At 42.7% G+C, this 22,805-nt stretch overlaps 2 protein-coding genes across 18 annotated transcripts in view; one reads left to right on the top strand and one right to left on the bottom strand.

Annotated features, from left to right (window-relative positions):
• The window catches only part of PLAGL1 (PLAG1 like zinc finger 1), a 108,541-nt gene extending 91,775 nt beyond the window's left edge, over window positions 1-16,766 (top strand). For 11 of the 17 annotated variants that reach the window (XM_034990883.1, XM_034990878.1, XM_034990876.1 and 8 more), the window contains 2 exons: window positions 9,320-9,803; window positions 14,414-16,766. In XM_034990883.1, coding sequence (XP_034846774.1) covers window positions 9,652-9,803; window positions 14,414-15,653 — 1,392 coding nt within the window. In that variant the 5' untranslated portion in view covers window positions 9,320-9,651 and the 3' untranslated portion in view covers window positions 15,654-16,766. Of the gene's footprint in view, window positions 1-9,319; window positions 13,309-14,413 lie in introns of those variants that run through there. The other 6 variants (XM_034990885.1, XM_034990886.1, XM_034990889.1 and 3 more) reach the window with 5 other exon arrangements.
• The window catches only part of ZC2HC1B (zinc finger C2HC-type containing 1B), a 39,055-nt gene continuing 31,163 nt past the window's right edge, over window positions 14,914-22,805 (bottom strand). The window contains exons 6-9 of the mRNA XM_034990892.1: window positions 18,457-19,122; window positions 17,553-17,708; window positions 17,358-17,456; window positions 14,914-15,000 (exon numbers count right to left, since the gene is read on the bottom strand). Of these exons, the coding sequence (XP_034846783.1) occupies window positions 19,052-19,122 (71 nt within the window). The 3' untranslated portion in view covers window positions 14,914-15,000; window positions 17,358-17,456; window positions 17,553-17,708; window positions 18,457-19,051. The remainder of the gene's footprint in view (window positions 15,001-17,357; window positions 17,457-17,552; window positions 17,709-18,456; window positions 19,123-22,805) is intronic.

The raw sequence follows: 22,805 nt of genomic DNA, 5'->3' as shown, positions 1-22,805 counted from the left end.
TCTTGATAGATTCCTATGCTTATGTCCTTCCCAGTGTTTCTTCCCATTCTTGTGGAGACAGTGTTTTGTTGGCATTCTCTACTTCCTTCTACCTCTTCTCTTTCCACCTCCTTCACTCCACACTAACACGTAAACTCAGAGTTAGTGCTAGCCTTGACTAAATAGATTGGTCAATCTACTTAAGTATTAGAACAAAACCCACCTTACCCTAGTGGAATGGAGCAGTATATCCCTGAACCTTCATGATTTGGCCTTTGCCTCCCTTTCTGGCCTGTTTGTCCACAGTGCTCCCATATTTGCATCAGATTCCAGTCATACTGAACTACTTATTTTCAAGTGTCCTAGGCTGATTCATTCCCTTGGCCTGAAATAGACCACCTCCCCACTTAAGCACTTGGTAAACTTTCAGGCTCAGCTTTAACTTTGGCTTCTCCATGAAACCTCTCTTGATCTTTCAGTCAAGAGATGATCATGACTTAGACAACTGTGTTCTTTATCCACCTTGAATTCTGATAATTATTTTCACTTTTTATCAGGCATAAATCTTTGTAGAGTGTTAATCCCTAAGGAAGAACATCTTTGAATGTCTGTCCATGACTCCAGTCTTGTATATTGTCTCTCTCACTCTCACAAGGCATTATTTGGCTTTGCCTTTCTAATATTTTGCCGATGTGGTTGGTTTGAAAATTGAATTTCATTCCAGTGTGTTTTTGTGGGTGGGTGGATGGCTGTTAAAAAATAAAACAGAAAATGTCAGATGTGGTAAGTATGTGGCAAAAGGAAAAAAAAAAAAAAAAAGGCAGTCCCATGGAGTAGAAAAGTATAAGGAAATTGTTTTAATGATGGACCAAGAAATCTCACCTGGGTAAAATTGTGCATATTTTCGTTTGTATATTAGTTATCTGAGCTCCCCCTTCTGTGAAATGTTTTTTTATTTTTTATTCTTGCCTGAAGTTTTAAAGTTTGGTTTTAAACATTAAGCCTGTAATCTGTCTAGAATTTTTAATATGGTGCATGATGGGAATCCAATTTCCTTATTTTCCACATGGATAAGCAATTATTAAGTAGTCTATTCTCTCCCCAGTGATTGCTGTCCAAACCCTGTCATATATTGTTTCCATACAAGGGTGGGTCTGTTTCTTGGCTATTCATTCTACTCGATTGGTCCACTTGTCTAATCCTGTGCCTTAGTATGTCATACTGCATTAATTATGGTAGCTTTAAAAACAAAAACAAAAACCTTATCCATTATCTCTTACCTTTTTTTTGGGAGATATCATGGTCTGTTTGTATGATGATGAGTATGATCCAGTAGGCTAGGAATTCTTGGCTCTTCTTGGACTTTTCCTTTTCCATAAAAAATTTAGAATGATCAGGGTTCTAATGAAGAACCAGTTGAATTTTTGCTAGCACTTCACTGAATTAGTATATAAATATTTTATATATATATATTTAAATATATATATTTATAATTTGTTTGCTGGCATTTAGAAATACAGTTGATTTTGTATTTTGATTTTTATAACTAAGTATCTTGCCGAACTTTCTATTATTCTGTGTGGATTCTTTGGAGTTCTGTGTAGACAGTCATCTATAAATAAAGATCTATTCCTTTCCAATTTTATATCTTTCATCTCTTTATAGCTTTACTGTAGGTCCATTCTAGTACAAATGTTTAACAAGGTGCAGTATTTAATAGGTACCTTTATCATATGAAGATAGTCAGCTGTTTCATTACCTTAAAAATAATCTCCTCTTTTCTGTTTTTTGTCTAACTGCATTTTTTGACCATTTAAGCTTTGAATGATTTTATTGTTAGTCTCTGGGTTATATTAGCTGGTTTATAAAGGGTTGCTTCATGGTGTTAATCACTAGTGAACATGAGGAGGAGCAAACACATAAAATTAGCAGGTGCCCTCAAAAGAAGCCACATTGGCAAACATAAAGTTGCCTAAGAATCATCAGATGAGTTTCCGTAGATTCTCAGATGCTTCCCCGGCAAGTGTGACTCAAATCCCTGCCCCTGGGTCTTGCCCTTGCTACTGCCTTTTCTGTTGTTTTCTTGAAAATATCTGTGTGTGTATGTATGTGTTTTATAGTTCTTTTAGGGATCTCTCTCTTTCGTATTTATAGTTGTTTATTTATAGGAGTTTTCTTTTCCTCATAGAGTCGTCATCATCTTTATCCTAACTGCTTTTTTCTATTTATTGTGTGTCAGTTTTTCTTATTAGATGCTTTCTTCTGATTTCTGGTGATCCTCAGCTGTCTGCTGATTTATGAGTGGAGCCATTAAAAGGCTGATGGAAGCTTTGTATACTTAAATAGGGCTTGTTGTGGGTTAATGCAGGTAAACCTGGGGACTGCCATTTGTCTTTGTAATCAGTTTTCTCTTGGGCTGCTCAGCTTTCCCAGAGAAGACTCCCTCAGTCTCCTGGAGGGGATGGGCCTGATCGCCAGTGTTCCGATAGCCAGACAGGGCAAGTGTGCAGACTTCCACTGAAGTCCCTTGTTTCAGCAGAGTGCACCACCCTCAGACCCTCTACCGGGAGGGGGTCAGAGGGCTGCATGCTTCACCAGCAGACATTCCCACTCTTTCTGTTCTTATACCCACTCTCACCTCCTCTCCAGAGTTACCTAGTGCCCACATTTCTGAGTCTCTTGATGGGTTCCGCAGGGTAAATCCGGTTGCCCCATAGCTTTTCATTACTGGCTTAGGTTTGAGCTTTCTGAGGAGAGCAAAGCCAGTTATTGCTTGTTTCCCTGCTTTCCAGCTCCCAGCATTTTGTTGCAGTTTTCTCTTCTTCTGTTATCTTTGGCAGTGTTTTTGAAAAATCTCATTAATACTGTTTTAGTAGAGTTCAGGAGAGACTGGAGCCACATACTTAATTCAATTTGCCATCTTTAACTAGATCTTACTCAACTATCTGCAAATAGAAAGTTCGCACCCTGTCCTTACTGACATTTTCTGTCTAGTGCATAGATTTGATGTTCTAAAACTGTGGTGTAATCAACCAGAGAGCTTTCTCATTACTTTGCTCTCTGAATATTAGATACATAAGTCACTTTGGCTTTCTTGTTTATTTTAGGCCTTGTTTCCAAGAAAATAAGCTTAGTCACTGAGTTAACAAAGTTAAGTCTCTCAAGGTAACGGTTTAAAAGTCAGCAGGCAGCAAACCTGATTGTTCAGCAGGTGGTGGGGCGACTGCTCCAGGTGGCGGGTGGCGACCCCCCAGGGCAAAACACAGGGGCAGTCAGTGCTTCCCGCCACAGAGAACACATGGTCTCAGACGCCTTAAGGTGGAGATGTCTAATAGGCTGTTGAATAAGTAGTTCTGGAGGGAACACAGAAGAACTTTTTGTGGAGGTAGATTTTCACCAAACCAGTTTTGCTCTTTCTAATTTAGCAATGGTTTTCAGTGAGCTACTTCTATCTCCACCACAACCTCCTTAGCCCAAGCCCCCCCCCGGGGTTTCAGCTACACTTTCTAATTGCTTCCTCCCAGGTTCACCATCTCCCCAAGCAGACAAAGAGCTCATTCCTCTGCCCGGGAGTGATGGCGAGAAGGAAGAGTTGGCCAGGTGGGCAGGAGTGGCAGGACATTCTAGGAAGGGGCATCGTGTGGAAAACACAGAGGCGTGACAGAACGTGGCACAGTAAGGAAAGAGCAAGTGGGTTGACCTGCATCTTGGCTGCCTTTGAGCCTTTGTAGGAAAGAGGTGTGCAGACACGGCAGGGCGTCACGCCTTGTGGATCCAGCTTGAGTTCATCCCAGGTGCTGTCAGCTCATGTGTTAGTGGATTTCAGTGATGACATCTTAGTACTTTATTGAGGATAAATACATGCAGACATTTTTCATATAAAGGATCTTCCAAGGTCCTGACAAATGAGCCCCTATGATTTTGAGGGTAGTCTGCCCTTTAGGCAGAAGGCAGGCCTGTCTTACATGATAGTTATCATCTGTAGTCATAATTTTTAATCTATTTTTTAAAGTTTTAAATTTTTTATGTTATCTCTGTGCCCACCGTGGGGCTCATACTCAAGACCCTGAGATCAATAGTCGCATGCTATACTGACATGAGCTGGCCAGGTGCCTCCCCCACAGTCATATTTGAAATGAAATTTGTACAAGTTGTTTACTACTTGAATTTCAGAAGGACATAATTATAGAATCTTTTTTGGTTTTTCTTTAACCTGATAAAATGCAGTGATTAAGACACAAAATATATGGCCCGTGGATTAGGAAATCTCAATGACTTGGTGAACACACTGAGTTAAGAGCACCTAGAGGGTTTGTTTGTTTGTTTTTTTCTGTTTTCATCTAAGTCAGTGGCCTTTAACCTGTTTGAATCTTGGAATCCCTAGCAAATCTGAAGAAAGCTTTGGTCCCTCTCCTCATAAGAACTCCAATATACATGCCTCCTGATCTTGCACAGAATTTCAGAGAATTCACAGCCACTTACAAACCCCTGCTCTAAGTTAAGAGTGAAAACCTAGCCATGGCCATCTGGTAAGGTACTTACCAAGGCCTCACATCTGTTATCCTCAACCAAGTTAGTCCTGCCCCGTGAGCACCTGTTTTGCTGATTAGACATACACTGAGCCCCAACTTGTCTGCCATACTCGCTCAGATACAATACCTACCAGATTTTACGGTGCTTGTGTGTGGTAAGAAGTAACTATCTAGGGGTTCTGAGAATCATTTTATCTTGCTGATGTTTCTGGATAGTTTTTCTGTTGATATTAGAAACTTGCTACCAAAGTCCTTCAAAGAACTGATACTAAGAGAAGCACCCTCTCTAGAGGGCTCCTAGAGCCAAATAAGCCATGAACTTCCACCTGCCCTGCTCCATGATTGGCTGTTTCATGTTTTGTGAGTATAAGAAGGAAACAGAAACTGGTTAAACTGGTTTTTAACACATTTCTATAAAAACATTTATATAAAATTTATATAAATTTTTTAACACATTTATATAAAGACAATCCCAAGTTATGGGAGTCTGAGACACAGGAAAATGTTTGGAGCAGAACCTTCTTATCCACAAAGAATGGTGATGAATGGAGTCAAAAAAAGAGCTTAGAGTACCCATGTTAGAGGATTAAAAATGGAAATTCAGTTTCCTCTCAGAAATGGGCCTTGCATTGTGTCACTCGGCACAATGGAAATAGAAGCCAGAAGTCATAGTTTATTTTGAGAATGTTGTAGAACATTTGTCGTCCCCCATTAGCTGATTGTGTTACGCAGCACTGGGGACATCCTAGAGCTACACTTGTGCTCTGACCTCTACCATCGTATACCACCCGCTCTCAGGGAACACAGTCTTTCCTAGCTGTTGCCATATATATATGTTCTTATTCCAATCTGATCCTCACTCATCCCCAAAATAATCAGCATGAACAGAATGAAGCAGATGGCACAAGCCTTCTTTGGCATACTGGCAGATCTGTATCACTCACTCAGTATTTTTAGAATCAAGAGGATTGAAAATTATGTCCTGAGATGTTTTGGGGGAAGACTTACTATCTCTCCAGGGTGACAGGTGTTGAAAAATTACCATATTTAAGACTCAAATGCAATCTGTATGTCAAGTCACAGAATAGACTGACTATCATCAGGACCATCCCTTTGTCAGTTGTCTGTTAGGATTGTTGGTGGTTTGCCAGATAATAGAAAGTTAATCACAAGTCTGTTTTAAGGATGTGGCCAGAAAGCGCATCAGATTTCAACCAAAGATTGGAATCAGCGGCAGCCAGCCAGCCAGTACTGGTCATGTACGTGGTGATGGGGGACGTTGTATTATCCACATGGTTTATTTTTTTAAAAATAGCTGAGCTTTGATCCTCAGCCACAATGAATTTATAGTCTGTTGAGAAAGACTATTTTTATAGGAGTTTGTGATAATATCATGAAAACAGTGTAAATATTTATATTTGAAGGTCCACATTAATGAAATACACAGTTATGGTGAATGAAACATTAAAACCATTTGTGAATTTGAATTCATCATTAAAAAAGGCTTCCTGAAGAAATTAAAGAGTGTTCATTATCACACAATTAATTCAGTTCAACATTTAAGGATCAACTTTGCACTTAGTACTGGCCTAGGTGTATTTAACACACAGACCTAAAACACACACAGTCTTGGGAAAAGACATTCATGAAATAAGTTAAGTATGTATAAAAATGTTTAAGTGACATTTGTTCTTTGAAAGTTCCATGGGGGAACACAGGTAGGATATGTGTGTCACGTTTAATAAAATGTGCCATGTCTAAAAATCCCTGATTATATAACCACCATCTTTGAAGGGCCAAGCCAAGGAAAATGTAGGTAATGATGTCCATGACTGTTGGACTTTGGAATCTAGGGAAGTGGCTGGAAAGTGGATCTGGGAAAATTTTATTTAGTGCTGAAGGGCAGGTACTTTTTTTTAAAGTCTAAATTGAATAGATCTTACTTTTCCTTTGTATTCTTGGTGTGTTGGTAAGCTGTCAGCCAAAGTTGGTACCTGTTGAGAAACAGAGTACGAATTTTTACCTGCAATGTCATAGGTCTTTTCTGCATGTGTGAGCATGTGTGTGCCTCCCACTGTGAGTAACGGATGGTGGGTTATGCAGAGGGAGGGAACGTGTGTTTTTCTCTCGTATCCATAGCGGAGCCGCTTGAACCCTGGGCCACTTGTGCAGCTGATGGCTTCTACTTTTAATCCCAGTGTTTCATAAACAACCTATATTTGTGGGGTGTGTTTTTAGATTCCCGCATATTTCAGATCCCTGTTGTTCCCGTTGGTTGTCCCCAACAGCCCATTATATGCATCAGGTGGGGTCACAAATGAGGAAACACACTCAAGATGTAGTGAACAGATGGGCAGGCTAGAATCTGAACTGGGGAGTCTTTCCAGGGTATTCACAGAACAAGAGACTCGTTCTACATACACCCTCCCACGCTTCAGGGAAACACCTGAGGGTGAATCAGCAGTACAGTTGGGCCTGAAGGAAAGGGAAGCAGAGCCTTGAGCGTGAAATGGAGCTGTGCTACCTAGTACAGCAACCACCAGCCACATGGGGCTCTTTTAACAAAATTTCAATTTCTCGGAGTCACATTTTGAGTGTTTAGTAGCCCTCGTGTATGTGGCATTTCCATCATCACAGAAGGTTCTCTGGGACATACTGGTCATCTCTCATAAAGCAAGAGCGGGGGGAATGAATTTAGTGAGCAAAGCTGAAAGAAGTGTCTCTGCAGGGGATTGGTGGAAGGGAGAGAAAATCCCCCCCACCAAGCCAGCTCTTCTCCTGAGGGACTGGTGCTATTTTGAGTTCCGCTGTAATGAGAACAAGGAAAAGATGAACTTCAAACTTTATACTGTGCGCACATTTTAATCTTTTGTGATAGACCTGGAAAGAACACAGCAATTTCGAGTGAATGCGTATATTTAATGATGATGATAAATTCTATGGCTTTTATAGCTGGGCCAGTATTACGGCCGGACTTGGGCTGGATGAGAAGTAGGACACATCATGAGACCTGGCAGCAAAAAGTCGGCCACACGGGATAGCATTCCTGGAAGGAGTCCTTCTGTCTGTGGCCACAGTTGTTGGAGATGCCCAGAGGAGGGCCTCGGGCACGAACAGTGATACTGTGAGGGCACAAGGAGTTGGGGGAGAGGGGCTCAGTTCAAGTCACACTTGGTGACAGAGGAACAAGGTATGTGCGTGCTGCCCTCAGAAGGAAGGTTTGGTGCCAAGATGCTGGCTGAGAACGGCCACGTCCCAGCTTTGGATCAGTGCTGAAGCTTCAGGTCAAAGTACACACGTCAGCTCTGAGGGTTCCAGGCAGGTGGGGCACCTCAGTAAGGGGTATCTGCCTGGTGCTGGCTCCTTGTGAGCTCTGACCAGACACTGAAAGCATCTGAGCTAGCTGATGAGGAACACAAGAAGTTTGCTGAAGTTTTGGCCCATTAGAAAAGGAAGGTCAGTTTCTCTGTGTACATGTGCTCATATGTTTAAAGAGGCTTCCACTGTTATTACAATAAAATTTCACCTAGCTAGGCTCCAGCTTTCCAATCTGAAAGTAATTGTGAAAAGGTAAGTAAAAATTAACTTTTAACAATAAAGAGCAACTCTAAAGACCGGGCGGTCAATGAATGCCTGCACGAAACAGGCACTTGAAGACCTGCTGTGATTGGTCCCTTTCCCGCCCAGGGCTCGGCTTCCTTGGCAAAGCTCAGAAAAGGCTGGTCTGCAAACAAAAGCTACCGCAGGGTGTTTTTAATGTAAACATATAGTACTCTGATTTTTTTTAAGTATTGGCACTTGAAAGGTTAGTATCCACTTGCCTGAGAATTACTCTCTCTAGAAAAGCACAGGATTCTAGGTAGTCAGGGTTTTACTGCGTTGTTCAGGACCGCCTGCGACGTCCGCCTCCTCACGTGATGGTCCGCCGGTAGAAGCAGAAGGGCCTGGCTTTGGGGGACTGGCCCGGGTTGGAAGGGTGGTGACAGTTTTGGTTTGAGACAGGTTGAGATTGAGAAGGCAGCAGGCCCACCTCTTGGAAGTGGCCTGCGAACAAGTAGTTGGCCCTCCAGGGTGGGGCTCAGGAATGAGGAAATGTCCCCATAAAGCAGAGGGGAAGAGATTAGGAAAACAGTTCACTAGAGGATGCTACCTACGCCTTTGACCCACTGTTGCTTCCGTGGGAATATTTTGTTTCCCCTCCGCAGGCCCCGCATCAGTGAGCTAAACTAGCTTTATTCACATTTTGTTGGCATCCTAGAGTTGAGATCTTCAGCCTGGTAACCTTGCAAACAAATTAACTTGGATGTACACAAATTATTTCATCTCATCCCGTGGAAGTTTAAACAGGTGTGATAAACAGTGTATGTTGTGCTAACAACGAGCGAAGACGAATAGCCCACGGTTTGAATAAGCAGAGATGATTTTTGTTTCCATAGCAGTAAAACATTTGAATGCACAGGGGAGTTATTTTTTTTCTTTGACTTGGCCGACTGAGTCCCCCACTGACCTGAAGTCATGATCTGAAGTAGCTAATCCTGTGTCTATGGAACTAGCAGTCTCTGGGGAAGGGAAAGTGTGCTTCGTGCCCCGTCCAAACACTGTGCTGGCCTCCTCACCCCTGAGGACTTGAGTGCAGAGAGACCTGTGGGAGCGCATGGGGAGGAGGGGGACATGGGTGCTGCACTGGACCCGTTTAAAGAAGCGTGCTGGTTCTGGGTGGTTGGTGCTGAGCTGGGAGGGGAGGAAGAGCACTGTTTTCAAACAGCTAATACCAGAAAACTGTTCCTCTGTTCCTCTTCTCTCCGCAGACGGTCTCGTGATCCAGAACACGCGCCCGCGCTAGTGATGCGGATCATCTTTCTGCCCCTGGAGCCGCACCTGTGCCTCCGGCATTGTCCTCCCAGCCCGAGTCTGCATATATAAATTGGGATGTGGGAAAGCAGGAAGCAAGGCTCATGGTAACTGAGAGGCCCATATCTGGGTAGATCCAGGCCAGGCCCACGGCGCGGCCTCTCCCCTGCTCTGGAGCTCAGGCCACCGTGGCTCCACTCATGTGCTCAGCACCGTCCCTCCATTTGTGCCTAAATGGCACAGCATTTGGTCAGCGCATCTGAAAAGGAAGGTGTGAGAAGTAAAGCCCATGGCCACCTATCCCTGCCAATTATGTGGCAAGACGTTCCTCACCCTGGAGAAGTTCACTATCCACAATTATTCCCACTCCAGGGAGCGACCTTACAAGTGCTTGCAGCCAGACTGTGGCAAAGCCTTCATTTCCAGATATAAATTAATGAGGTGAGAGGCTCTAGAAAAGGTATGCACTTTTACACATACCTTTAGATGGCTCAGCTAGCCCTCTGGCCAGACACCGCAAGGGAAAAGGGATGCAGGATGCGGATGCGCGTTAGCCCTTACACGCCACTCTTTACTGTGGTTTTCTGTGCCAGTTTTGCACGTAGTGTCAGTTCGTTCTTTCAGCAAGTATTTCCTGGGGTCCTGTGATAGGCCAGGCATAAAAACAGACAAGACGAAAGACCCATGCTGGAGAGAGAGTCATGCAAACACAATTGAAATGCAACGGAAGTTCTTTGACAGAGCTTCGCAGCTGGAGGGGGCTGTCGTCCGCGACTTGAGGAGCGCTGTCAGGGCTTCTCAGACAGGTAGTCTCAGGCTGTGACGTAAAGAATGACCAGAAGGTGGATACAGAGGAGCTTCTGGGGAAGCTCAGACTGGAGGCAAAAAAGGAAGCCGCTCCTAACGGGCCTTCTCTGCTGTCCTGAAGGGTTTATTTACCCTACTGAGTCTAAGTAGTGAAAAACAGGATTTTGATTGGGATGTTAGAGAGATGGTTCATAGTAATTTGGAGAAGAGAGAGGAGGCAAGTAGATGGATGTGAAGTAGGAGTTGACAGTCCAGGTCCTGACAGTGAGGATGGAGAGGAAGGAACATCTCCCAAGTGTCAGCTTGTGGAGCCTTTTCTCGCCTTAGGAGCAGTCAGTCCAGCCTAACAAGTGGAATTCTGTTGGGTATACAGGTGTTGAGGATATGCATTTAATTGGATTTTCAAAGGCATCCATGATACGCAGAAGAGTAAAAAGTACTGTTTTAGCAGACCAGTCCTTTAAAAAAAAATCGTACATTTAGTCTGAATTATTTCTTGAATGACTGTTAGGTGCTCACTTCCATAAGGGAAATGAATATATGAGCTGTAGCTTCTGCCTCCAAACGTTTTTATATCTTAGAAAAGACAAAACCTACATAACATCCCTCAGTTGCGCACTAGTCTTGAGAACGGTAGTTGAGCATGAATGTTGTGTGCTGTGTATGCGGTCCACACGCAGAATCCCCACTACTGTGCGCTGCTTTGGATGCCTGGTTAAGGGAAATCTGTCATTTGCCTTTCATCTTCATGATATGAACTTCAGAGCTGCAACTTTCAGACTACCACAGGTGAGAGTAAAAATTCGGCTGGAGAGGATTTCCCTCTGAGTGGTATTAACATGGACCCACATTATTATTAAATCTTGGAGTGCCCTTGGAGGAAGGCACCTGAAAGTTTTTAAAAAGATCTAGATTATGCTCCTGGCCCTTTAGAATACCACAGTCATAGATGATTGTAATATGATCTAGTTTTTAAAATAAGCCTATAAACGCATAGGTATTTAAAATTCAGATGGGTTCCGTACAGAGGCCAACATTTAGTTGCCATAAATATGTAAGTACTGAGTGCCTACTGTGTGCACCGATTTTGTTGCAGAGCCTCCCTGTTTTGCAACCAGCTGCTTCTGCGGCCTCGGTAATTCTGGCCCGAGCACCGAACGCGAACGCGGAGCTTGCTGCAGTCAGCCCGCGGTGAGGCCGTGCGGGCGGTGAATGAGGGAATGAACGAGGGCGTGAATGAGGGCCGAGACGCGGATAGGAGAGAAGTATGTGCAGAAGACAGTGGAGCGAACAGATGACTGGAGTGGCAGGAATTAGGCGGGATTACTGGGGTAGAGCGCACTGAAGAGGTCTTGGGCAATCTGTCCGGTAGGTGGTGGCTCTGAGTAAGGGAGACAACTTGCCCAGGGAACGGTGTGAAGTGAGGCTGAAACGGGCGGGCAGCGGTGCGCTTTCTGCAAGAAGCACCTGCCCCCCAGCGGCCACCAGCCTGGCGTTGCCTCTGGGCCTGAAGCGGCGGGTCTGAGATGGGGTGGACGCGGGGCGCAGTGGTGGGGATGCTCTCGGCTTTTGGTGTTTAGACTTTACAACGGGCAGCATTCCCTCCCATTCCCCTCAGTTGCACCATAAGCTCCATTTTATAAGCAGAGGTTGGAGAAAATAACTTGCTTCACTAGAGAAGAGAACGCGGGTCCCAGCACAGCGAGCGGGGAAAGCAGGTGGAAACAGCCCAAGGCAAGAAGGAAAGCTGATTTGGCAAGGCCGGTTGGAAGTCTTCATGTCAGCAGGCAGCCCTGAGCAACTCTAAGATCACTGGCACGGCCCAGGTGCCGCACTTGGTGCTGGTGGACGCACAAACTGAGACCGGTGGTTTCGCGGTTGTGAGGCAAGAAGAGAAGTTGAGGGAAGGAAACCAGTGGTGGAAGTAATTTCAGCTCTAAGCTGATCATGTTCTAGATTGGGGCTGTTGCAGGAGTCAGGGATCAATTGAAAGGGGGAAGATTTGGATGCCAGGCAAAGGAGAGAGTCAAAAATTCAGAGGAATGGCAGCTGGTACAATGTGGAAAGTGCTATTATTGCTCAAGCAGAGTTAAGGTAGTCATGAGTAGGACAGTCCAGAGTTGTTAACTTGGCATTAATCTATCTATCCACGGGCGATAAATGGAATCGAATCAGATCACAGTCCTCCACAAAGAAAACAAGGGAGAGAGGCGGGAATAGAAGAGCCAGGGCAAAGCTCTGGGGTCCCTATTCACTAGTACTGGACCAAATCGAAAATTGTTTAAATGCCAAGTTTATAAACCATTCCCCCCTCACCTCTATTCCTGATGGTGGATCTATGGATAGCTTGTATAAGAACGGGGTTTTGGCCCTCTAACTAGGCTTGGAAAACCCTATCTGCAGTGTATTTCAGTACATGTGGAACTCAGGGCCCCAGCATCCGTTCCCATCTCTCAGATGCCTCGTGCACTGGCTCCCATCCCTCCACATTGTTTGTACCACGGTACACACCCGTGTGTATGCTGAGCTCTGGCGTGGAGCGAGGGGGTGCAACTGCCTTTTCTTCCTGTCCCATGCACAGAGTCAGCTCATGTTTTGTTTTGTTTTTTTAAAGGGAGAGAGGCAGAGATAGAAGGTTTTGCTTTATTTTTAAGAAAATGACAACTCATCTTTATATTTTTGAACTGGCTACTGTAGACCCCTTACCAATTTACCTCTAGAAAAGGATCAGGAATCTAGGGCAGAAGGGGCGCCTGGGTGGCTCAGTCATTAAGCGCCTACCTTGGGCTCAGGTCATGGTCCTGGGGTCCTGGGATCGAGCCCCGCATTGGGCTCCCTGCTCGGTGGGAAGCCTGCTTCTCCCTCCCCCACTCCCCTGCTTGTGTTCCCTCTCTCGCTGTGTCTCTCTCTGTCAAATAAAGTCTTCAGGAAAAAAAAAAAAAGGAATCTAGGGCAGAAGATTGGGTGAAAGGTATGATTAGTACACTTTTGACTTAAATCCTTTTCTTACAGAAATGAGTTGTTAGAAATTCTTTTGTATCCAAAGCCACAAGTTCAGTTGCATCTCAGAGGCGTGCAGCCCCATCTCCAGTTCTTCAAGATCCAGCCTACTTCCTGAAGGTCACTGGTAATTTCACTGGTAATTCAAAAGGACTTTTTCTAGAAGGGCTAAGCTGCTATAACAGTTGAAAGTTTTTCTTTGAGCTTCTGGGACAAGCCATAATCATCCTAGTTGATCTGAAATTTCAGAATACCTGTTTTATATTTGTAAAGCACAGATCAGTTCTGGAAAACCATCACAGTTCCAATTCTGTTGTAGTTCCACAGATTTCCTAAAATCTAAAGCTCTGTTGGTTTTAAATCCCAAGTTCAATGAAAACTTTAGTCATCCTTAAAACTTTAAAAAGGTCTATTATTTTAATAAAGTGTATCATAAAATGCCAAGTCCTGTATGTTAGTTTTCCTTCCAAAACAGCATCCGTAATTACAACGTGTGGCTTGCAGGTACAACACGGGTTGCTTCACATCCACTTCGACAGTTAACTCTTTTAGGTATTCTGTCTTTAAGGCCTCTGGAGCCAGGGGCTGCACCCCTCTGACATGAGAGCTGATAGAAGAATACTAACTAGAGGAACCAAGCCTGAAGTGTCAGGATCTCATAAGCATGCAGCTCAGGCTCAGCGCCCAGGTGGTGGGTGGCGTTCTGGGTCTAAGTGAACACTCTCTGAGAGTAAGGATAAATTTTTCAGTGTTATTTCCGTGGCCTGAACTTATTGCCTCAATCAGTAAAGATCAAGCAGGAATTATACTTAGGAACAATAACCTAAAATCTGGGAAGGGGGTGTGAGGGGAGCATGGGGTTCTGTGTAGAAGGTAAATTGGGTCACTATTGAAAATTCAGTAACTTCCAAAGAGCCTTCTTGAAAATCACATTTAAAAATATGTGTTTGTTTAGAAATCCTTGTATAGATGAGGAAACTATGTTCTCAAAGAATATTTTTTTTACAGGTACGAAAATTGTATTAGAGCTTTAGTGTAGTGCCTGGTTTGTTTTTTTGTTTTTTTTTTTTTTTAGTTATAATCTGTATCTGTAGAATCTGGAAAACACAGAAAAGCTATTTTTTAAATGAAAATCTCTTATGCCAGCACCTAGGGAAAGCTATTAATATTTTCCTATCATCCCCACACATTTGACTATTAAGACAAAACGGAGTCTATTACGAAATTTTTCCTTCTGCTCCTAGGCACATGGCTACCCATTCCCCCCAGAAATCTCACCAGTGCGCCCACTGTGAGAAGACGTTCAACCGGAAAGACCACCTAAAGAACCACCTCCAGACTCATGACCCCAACAAGATGGCCTTCGGGTGTGAGGAGTGTGGGAAGAAGTACAACACCATGCTGGGCTACAAGAGGCACCTGGCCCTCCATGCGGCCAGCAGCGGCGACCTCACCTGCGGGGTCTGTGCCCTGGAGCTAGGGAGCACAGAAGTGCTGCTGGACCACCTCAAAGCCCATGCTGAGGAAAAGCCCCCCGGCGGAACCAAGGAGAAGAAGCACCAGTGCGACCACTGCGAGAGATGCTTCTACACCCGGAAGGACGTGCGGCGCCACCTGGTGGTCCACACAGGCTGCAAGGACTTCCTGTGCCAGTTTTGTGCCCAGAGATTTGGGCGCAAAGACCACCTCACTCGACACACCAAGAAGACACACTCACAGGAGCTGATGAAAGAGAGTCTGCAGGCCGGAGACCTTCTGAGCACCTTCCACTCCATCTCTCCGCAGTTTCAGTTGAAGGCTGCCCCGTTGTCTCCTTTCCCTCTAGGAGTTCCTGCACAGAACGGGCTTGCAAGTAGCTTGCCAGCTGAGGTACACAGCCACCCCCACAACCCCTCGGATCAGACCTCCCAGCCTGTACAACCGCTGCCAGAGCCCCTGGCCCCCCTCCACCCCGTAACCGCTCCTAGCTCTCCTCCCCCACCCCTCCAGAATCACAAGTACAACACCAGTTCTACCTCATACTCCCCACTTGCAAGCCTGCCCCTCAAAACAGATACGAAAGGATTCTGCAGTATCAATTTGCTGGAGGACTTGCCTCTGCAAGAGCCTCAGTCACCTCACAAGCTCACCCCAGGCTTTGACCTGGCTAAGGGAAGTGCTGGTAAAGTGAACCTGCCCAAGGAGCTACCTGCGGATGCTGTGAACCTCACGATACCTGCCTCTTTGGACATTTCCCCCCTGTTGGGCTTCTGGCAGCTGCCCCCGCCTGCTACCCAAAATGCCTTTGGGACTAGCCCTCTCACCCTGGGGCCTGGGGAGTCTCTGCCCCACAGGTTAGGCTGTCTGGGGCAGCCGCAGCAAGATCCCTCACTAGCCATGAGCACCATGAGCCTGGGCCAGCTCCCCCTTCCTCCCATCCCCCATGTTTTCCCAGCCGGCACTGGCTCTGCCATCCTGCCTCATTTCCATCATGCATTCAGATGACTGGTTTTTCAAGCGTACTTTTCTTATTCTGAAAGGTGTTTTAAGAAGCATTTTAAACATCAGTTATAATAATACAAGGAAAGATTTGGAAAGCAGGACTGGGAATACGGCTTATTCAGTGATGACTGGCTTGAGATGCGAAGAGTTCTCGAACTGCATGTATTGTGCCAATCTGTCCTGAGTGTTCATGCTTTGTACCAAATTTAAGAAGCAAGTATTCTTTAAATGGAACTGCAAATATTGTCATAACCGACATCCAAACGAGGGCTGCTATATATACGTGTTTGTCAAATTGAATTTAATCGTAAGCCATGATCATAATAATGTTAACTAATTTTATGTGGCACTGCCTAGTAAGGGAACTACGGAAAGGTTTGGATTTCTCCAAAATGGGAGAATTTTTACAATAAGAAAATAACCTTTATATTGCATATTATAACTAGGCTGTGTATTTCTTTTCAGGGATTTTTCTACCTTCAGGGTTGGATGTAGTTTAGTTACTATTGCCATAGCCAACCTGTAGTTTTACAGAAACAATTTCTTGTGGAATAATAGACGTCTCCATTTTAATAAAGCATTTTAAATGTAGTTTGAATATTTTCCACAAGATGCTACAATGTGAGTTATCACTTCATTTATCTTAAAGACTAAACTGGTTGTCAGTTACATCTGACAGAAAAAAAAAAAAAAATCACTGTGTAACCAGGTTAAGTGGTAAAATAATCCAGGCGTCAGTCAAAAAAAGCATTTTGCTGACTTTAATATTGATTATATTTTTTAACAGGAATTTAAGAAAATATTACTGGAATTTAAAAATATATATATATATATTAAACAAGAATTTTCTTTGCTCTGTCTGGCTTAAGATACTACTCTGCTTTATTATTTTTAATCACCAATAAATGCATTTTAAATTCATTTAAGTCAATATTAGTTTTATTCAAAAAGGTTAACATTTACAATGTAACTATAATCTATGTCTTGAATTTGGTATTAATGAGTTTTAAAAATATAAAACCTAACCTTTTTTTAAAGCTCCTTTGTCCTCCTTTTGTGTTTAGAGGCTTTCTATATGAAGATATATCTTACATATAATAAACTCTACAAATCCTGCATACTTGACTGATTTTTATATACAACTACACCCAGGTAACCATGTAGATGGAGTTTCAAGAAGACATTTCCAGCTCCCTACCCAGCTCCCTCGTGCCCCCTCCTGGTCATTACTTCCCCCACAGAATCTACTATTCTGACTTCTATTCAGCATCTATTAGGTACTACCTTTTTTTTTTTTTTTGAGTAAATTAGGATTTCAGGTGGAAGCTCATATGCTTAAGTTCCTAGCGCTATTAATTCATTTCTAAAAACTGATAGAACATTTGGATCTTTCCATAATATTTATTATGTAATTTATTTCTGATGTGTATGTCAGAGTACTGGCCACTGGAGTTTAGTCTACCCTGGGCTACTATGTTCCAGTTTTATAATGGTCCTGACCATTAATTTTTTATACAAATTAGAAATTTGCCTATTCCTTATTGGGATTTCTTCAGAAAGTATTATGACCCCTTGAATCTGACAAGCCTGTTTTTGTTTCACCTCTAATGAGGGTGGGGGTGGGTGGAGAGAAGGAAGCCTTGAGTACCTCTACCCATCAAAGAAGCCTATTGGCCAATGTGAGAAACCGTGGCCCACAGCTCTTACCAGTGATGCCGAGGACCGTGATGGGCAGCAGACAAGTGGCCCGGGGCTTGGCTGTAGTATGTGGAACTGACATGGTAGAGCCTTAATGTACAGTTTAACCTGGGGGTAGGAAATGAGACAAAGGGATAAAGGTTACCTCTTTATGAAGTAGGAATCCATTGGGATGCCTACCTCCATTCCTATATCTGCTCTTACCTCTCTGAGAGAAGGCGATCTGCCAGAGCATGAGGAGAAGGAGAGTACTGGCTCACCTTAGCGAAATCTCCCAAGATCCATTCACAGAAGCTTCCACAAATACTTTTATGTGGCTTAGTAGTCTTCAGTCCATTCCAGGACACATACCTGATTTCCCTGAGCATAAAACAGCATTAGATCCCCAAAATACAGATCCTAAAAGTTTCAGGTGTTGTGTTCGGGGCATTACAAGTGGAATAGGTTGGAATTCTCCTACTTAAATTTAGACAGGAAAAATGGCTTAATTCCTAATTGAAATTCCTTGAGGTCAAGGAAAAAAAAAAGTTCTTAAATGAAAAAAGCATAAGTATAAAGGACTCTACAAAGAGAGTTTATTCACCCTGAGGACGGCAAAGAAAAGGAACAGAGCCATATAAACCAGTGGTGGACTAACCAGCTGGCTTCTGATTCAGCCATGATAAATAAATAACCTGAGTCCACTTAAGAGCAACCTTCCCACAGGAGGGGAGAGTTACTGTAACTGTTCCTCCATGGCAGTGTTTCCCCAAAAGCTGTGTGCACTGGTCTGAGACAATTCCTCATGGTATACAGATGACACTTAAAATAGGAACACTTACTGATTAAAGTTCATTAGAAGCAAATATCAAAAACGGGATTTCACATTATGTAGGTTAAGCTAGGTAAAACACTATTTTCCTAGTTAAGTAAATAATGCTAGTAAGTAAAACTCCAAAGACTGTTTTCCTAAAAGGTTCTAACATCAAAGCAACATTTCTTTAAAAACCTATTAACTCTAATTAAAACAAAAAGTCAACCACTGACATACAGGTTGATGCGTTGTTTAATATTGTTTTGAAAATTTTAAAGGGAGTAATGAAGAAGAAAAGGTGAATGTGGTTTTTACTTGTTCTCCATTATGTCTCAAGAAGAATCGTGGGCTTATAAACAGCCGTCCGCCTTTCCTTCCCCCTTAGGTGGCATTCCTGGGTACACAGCCATCCATGCTGATAAGTTAAAGGGAGACGGTCTGAAAACAACAAAAGGCATTTACTTTAGAACTTAATTGTTTCCACAGTGAGAAAGTTAAATAATGTAGGCATCTTTACATTTTAACAAACTATTCACAGTATCAAGAAAAACGTCTCCACAGCAGCCCTGATATTCAGTATCTATCTCAGGGAACTGTCCCTTTTGGGGGAAATGTGTTTGGAAAAAGGGACACGGTGGTAGCTTCCAGGGCAAAATGAGGACGCAGTCCCCTTTCAAGTCCAGTCAGAAGCTGAGTATCATTTTCAAACTATACGTTTAACAAAAGAGTAGGTTTCAAGAGCACACATTTTGTTAACTCAACTGAAGACTTACCCAAATTTCTCTTTGGTTTGCTTGCTATGGATTCATTCTCTTAAAGGCTTACTAACTGTATCTTGCACATTCGATGATCAGGAACACCTGGATTAGAGGTTAATTTTTTTTTTTTTTTCTTACCTGGCCTCTAGAAGTTAATCTTTTTTAGAAGATTTAGCAAATCCTTGTCTGAGTTTTGCTCCAGAAGTAGGGTCCACAGCTAATCCTTTGCAGACATAAACAGATTTGTTATTATGTAAAAGCAAACATTAGCAAGAAAAAAAGGAATGATTATGAAATCCTCACATTGGATTCAAAAGTTTCTCTTCTTCCTTTTTGTTTTGTTCTGTTTTGTTTTGTAGCTATAGACAAGTACTCAGTCTCTATCCTGGGCCAAATAATAAGAAAATAGGGACACTCTCAGGCACCTTCTCTCCTCTGTCCCTAGCCCTTCACTTACTCACAGATAGGCCCTTTGGACCACCACCTCAGGTGGCCCGCCATTTAAACAATCTGACACTCCCCACCTCTCCCCACTGCTGTCCTGGCTTTCGAAATGTTCCCTGAGTATATCATGTCTTCACAGTTCTTTGCCTGCTCTCATTCCAGAAAGGGTTTGATAAGCCTTATGGAAGCATGAGATGCCTTTCCTCCCAGGGGTTATTTACATAGCGATGGACTCATTCCACTAACAGGATTCTTTTCCTTTGTGCCCAGCAGCACCATTAAGTATGAGGATGAAGGAGTTGATAGATATAAGCATGTCATACCACGGTCTGTTTTGTACCGCATGGTATGGGACAGGAGTCTCAGAGATATCATTTTTTTGTAAATGGAACAATTCCCCTCTGTCCTAGAGCCCTCCATTCTACTCATAGTGTTTTATGAAGGGGAAGTTAGCAAACCACCCAAGGAAATTGTGAATCAAACTATCAAAAGACACAGGAACAGAAAGTTTTCGGTGTTCATTTTACCAAAAGATCTACAAGTTTTAGGCCTTCCCAAGAATCAGCAACTGACCCTCTGATACTCGTTATATTGACCATAATTAAACTAGCTAAGGAAGGGATGCTAGTACAGGTAAGATGCTTAGCTTCATCAAATCCACCGGCTCCAGAAATAAAAGCAGAGCCCACCCCAACAAAGTTGTACAATGCAATTCACTAAATACATGATGCAACATAGCTCTAGAACCCAGAACTGTATTTTCGTAGGGATCGTAGTGTCTGTGTCTAAGTACTGGAGGGGCTGTTGCTCGGCAGGACATTCTCAGGAGATCAGTCCCCTGGATATCCAAACCCTCGGGAAAATAGTCACTAGTTAGAGATCCACTGACTAGGTTATAAACTCACTTTCCAACTGAACATTAGAATCTTTGTGAGAATGAAGGAAGATCTACACCTTACTCCAAAACAACTTCCATACATAAATATATATATATAAATTACATATTACACATTAAATATATTTATAGGTTGTAAATATTATAGGCAATTATTATCTTACAAATGCATATCTCCTTAATGTTTCCATTTTGGACCCAGTTTTTCCAAAGCAGACGAGGATCTGGTCAGGCCTACCCCTTTCCATGGAATTACTTGAGCAAGTTGCTTAGCCTCTCTGTTCTTCCCTTGCCTGTAAACCAGGAATCTGAACAGCACGTTTACCCCTGTGCTATTGTGAGGATTAAATGAGTTAATATATGTAGTGCTTAGAAGAGTGTCCGATGTAAATTTGGGCTACTATCCATGTGAGTTATTTAGCACAGCAAAAAAGTAGAAGCAATCGATGTGCTCAACACCAGGAAAAGAGCTAAATAAGTCATTTTGTGATACTATGTTTTAACAACAAAAACAACACCACCTCTTTTGCCATAGGGAAATCTTCAGAACGTGTTAGTGAAAAAAATCAGGATGTGTATAGGGCCTATAATCCTAAACTTTGGTGAGAGGGGGAAAAAACGAAAGAGTATAAATAGAAAAAAATGGAAGAAGATATTGGTGTTAACAGTGATCATGTCAGGATGTGGAATTCTAAGTGACTTTTTATTTTCTTCACACCTTTCCCCCATTTTCCAATATTTTCTACACTAAGCATTCATTTCTTACATGATACTTTCTAGACATGCTCTTTCTCAAAAGCATTTTTTGCAGACAAACAACAGAGCTAGAAACAAGAAGTTCCCAGGCCCCCACGATTGCCTAACTCACAGAGCCGCGCATGCCGGAGAATGCATCACCAGCGTCTGTTTTTATCACAGATAGTCTGGGCGCCTCGCTGAGCCTTTATGGCTCCAGGGCCAGCCTTCCATTCTATAATTTCTGTTCACACCCCAACTCTTTCCTATGCTTTGGCCAAATGGGCCATTTGTTTCCAAAGTATGTCCTCTGCATTTTCATTTTCATAGCTTTATTCATTCCATCTTCAACTTTTCTCCACTGGTCAAAATCTACCTCATCCTGAAAGCTCACCCCAAATGTCTCAACCTCCACCATGCCCCTCTCTCTCAGACTGATACCTCCTCCATAAAGCCTCTTGGGCAAAGTTGTCTCTTTCTTGTATCCCCTTAGAACTTTTATTTCTGACTGTTAAATATTCAATATAATTGACTGTCTCTCCCCCTAGACTTTTAAGAATCTATGAGCATAAGAAATAACCATGCATAATAATTATGTGATGAACGAATGAATCCTCTGAACATCCACGGCAGCTGTGAATCACCTTCATTCAACATTACATGCTTTCTTGCATCAGAGATCTTCCTGCACATGCTTATCTTCTCATAAGACTCTAGAATGGATAAGGATTGTGACTTACACACATGTATCTCCCCTGACTGTGAATTTAGAACAAAAGGCTGTACATGGAAGGTACTACATGTTTCTTTTACTCAAGAGTTTAAGAATGAAAGCCAGAGTTTTAGGGAGTTAACTACCAGGTAGATGAAAGATGGTAAGAGGATTTATGTGGAAGGCGAGTGACACCAAGTGGTCTAAACTACTGATTATCAATCCAGAAATAGCAAAGCCCAGCAACTATAATTTTTAAAAGACTCTCATATTACAAACAGAGTAAGACTGAGCAGAACAGAACCAATGGACAGTAAGATGCAAATCTGGTTCACACATGAGCCTGTTCATATTAGTGAAAGGCAGTGCTTTTTTCCAACCCTTAAATATTTTTGAGAATTCACCTCCCCTCAACATACTTCTTGTATGTTCAATATGCTTTCTCCCCAGAATGACTCCAAATGAAATATGACTAATTTAAAGGCACACCAACACTGGAGACTTTCTATTTAAATGTAAGAAAGTGAGGGGCACCAGGGTGGCTCAGTCAGGAGTCCAACTCTTGACTTCGGCTCAAGTCATGATCTCAGGGTCATGAGATTAAGCCCCACATTGGGCTCCACACTGAGTGTGGAGCCTGCTTAAGATTCTCTCTCTCTTCCTCTCCTTCTGCCCCTCCCCGCTCCTGCTCGCATACATACTCTCTCTAAAATAAATAAATCTTTTGGAAAAAATAAATGTAAGCAAGTGAGGCTACAGGAAAAGACAAGAAATTAAATTTTAAAAGCATCTTAAACCTGAAATAAAATAAGAATTATCTCTTAAAGCTAATTAACATGACAATTCTAATTCACATGCCAATAATTTAAGTGGGAAATTATAGAATCAAGATACCTACTTTCTCTTATATTTCAAGTATTTATTGAACACCTCACATGTGCCATCAATAATTCTAATAAGAAGGGATACAGCAGTACAATTAAAAATAGGCAAAGGAGACAGATCCTAACCTTCTTGAAACTTACATTCCTTTTTGGTGGTGGGAGACAAATATGTATTAGATATTAGATGGTGATGAATGCTATTAAATGAAACTACAAAGGGAATTATGGAGGGTTTG

The sequence above is a fragment of the Mirounga leonina genome, unplaced genomic scaffold (assembly GCF_011800145.1).
Source record: "Mirounga leonina isolate KUSES-001 unplaced genomic scaffold, KU_Mleo_1.0 Mir_53, whole genome shotgun sequence".
NCBI classification, from domain to species: domain Eukaryota; kingdom Metazoa; phylum Chordata; class Mammalia; order Carnivora; family Phocidae; genus Mirounga; species Mirounga leonina.
This window is presented reverse-complemented; position numbering and strand designations above follow the sequence as displayed.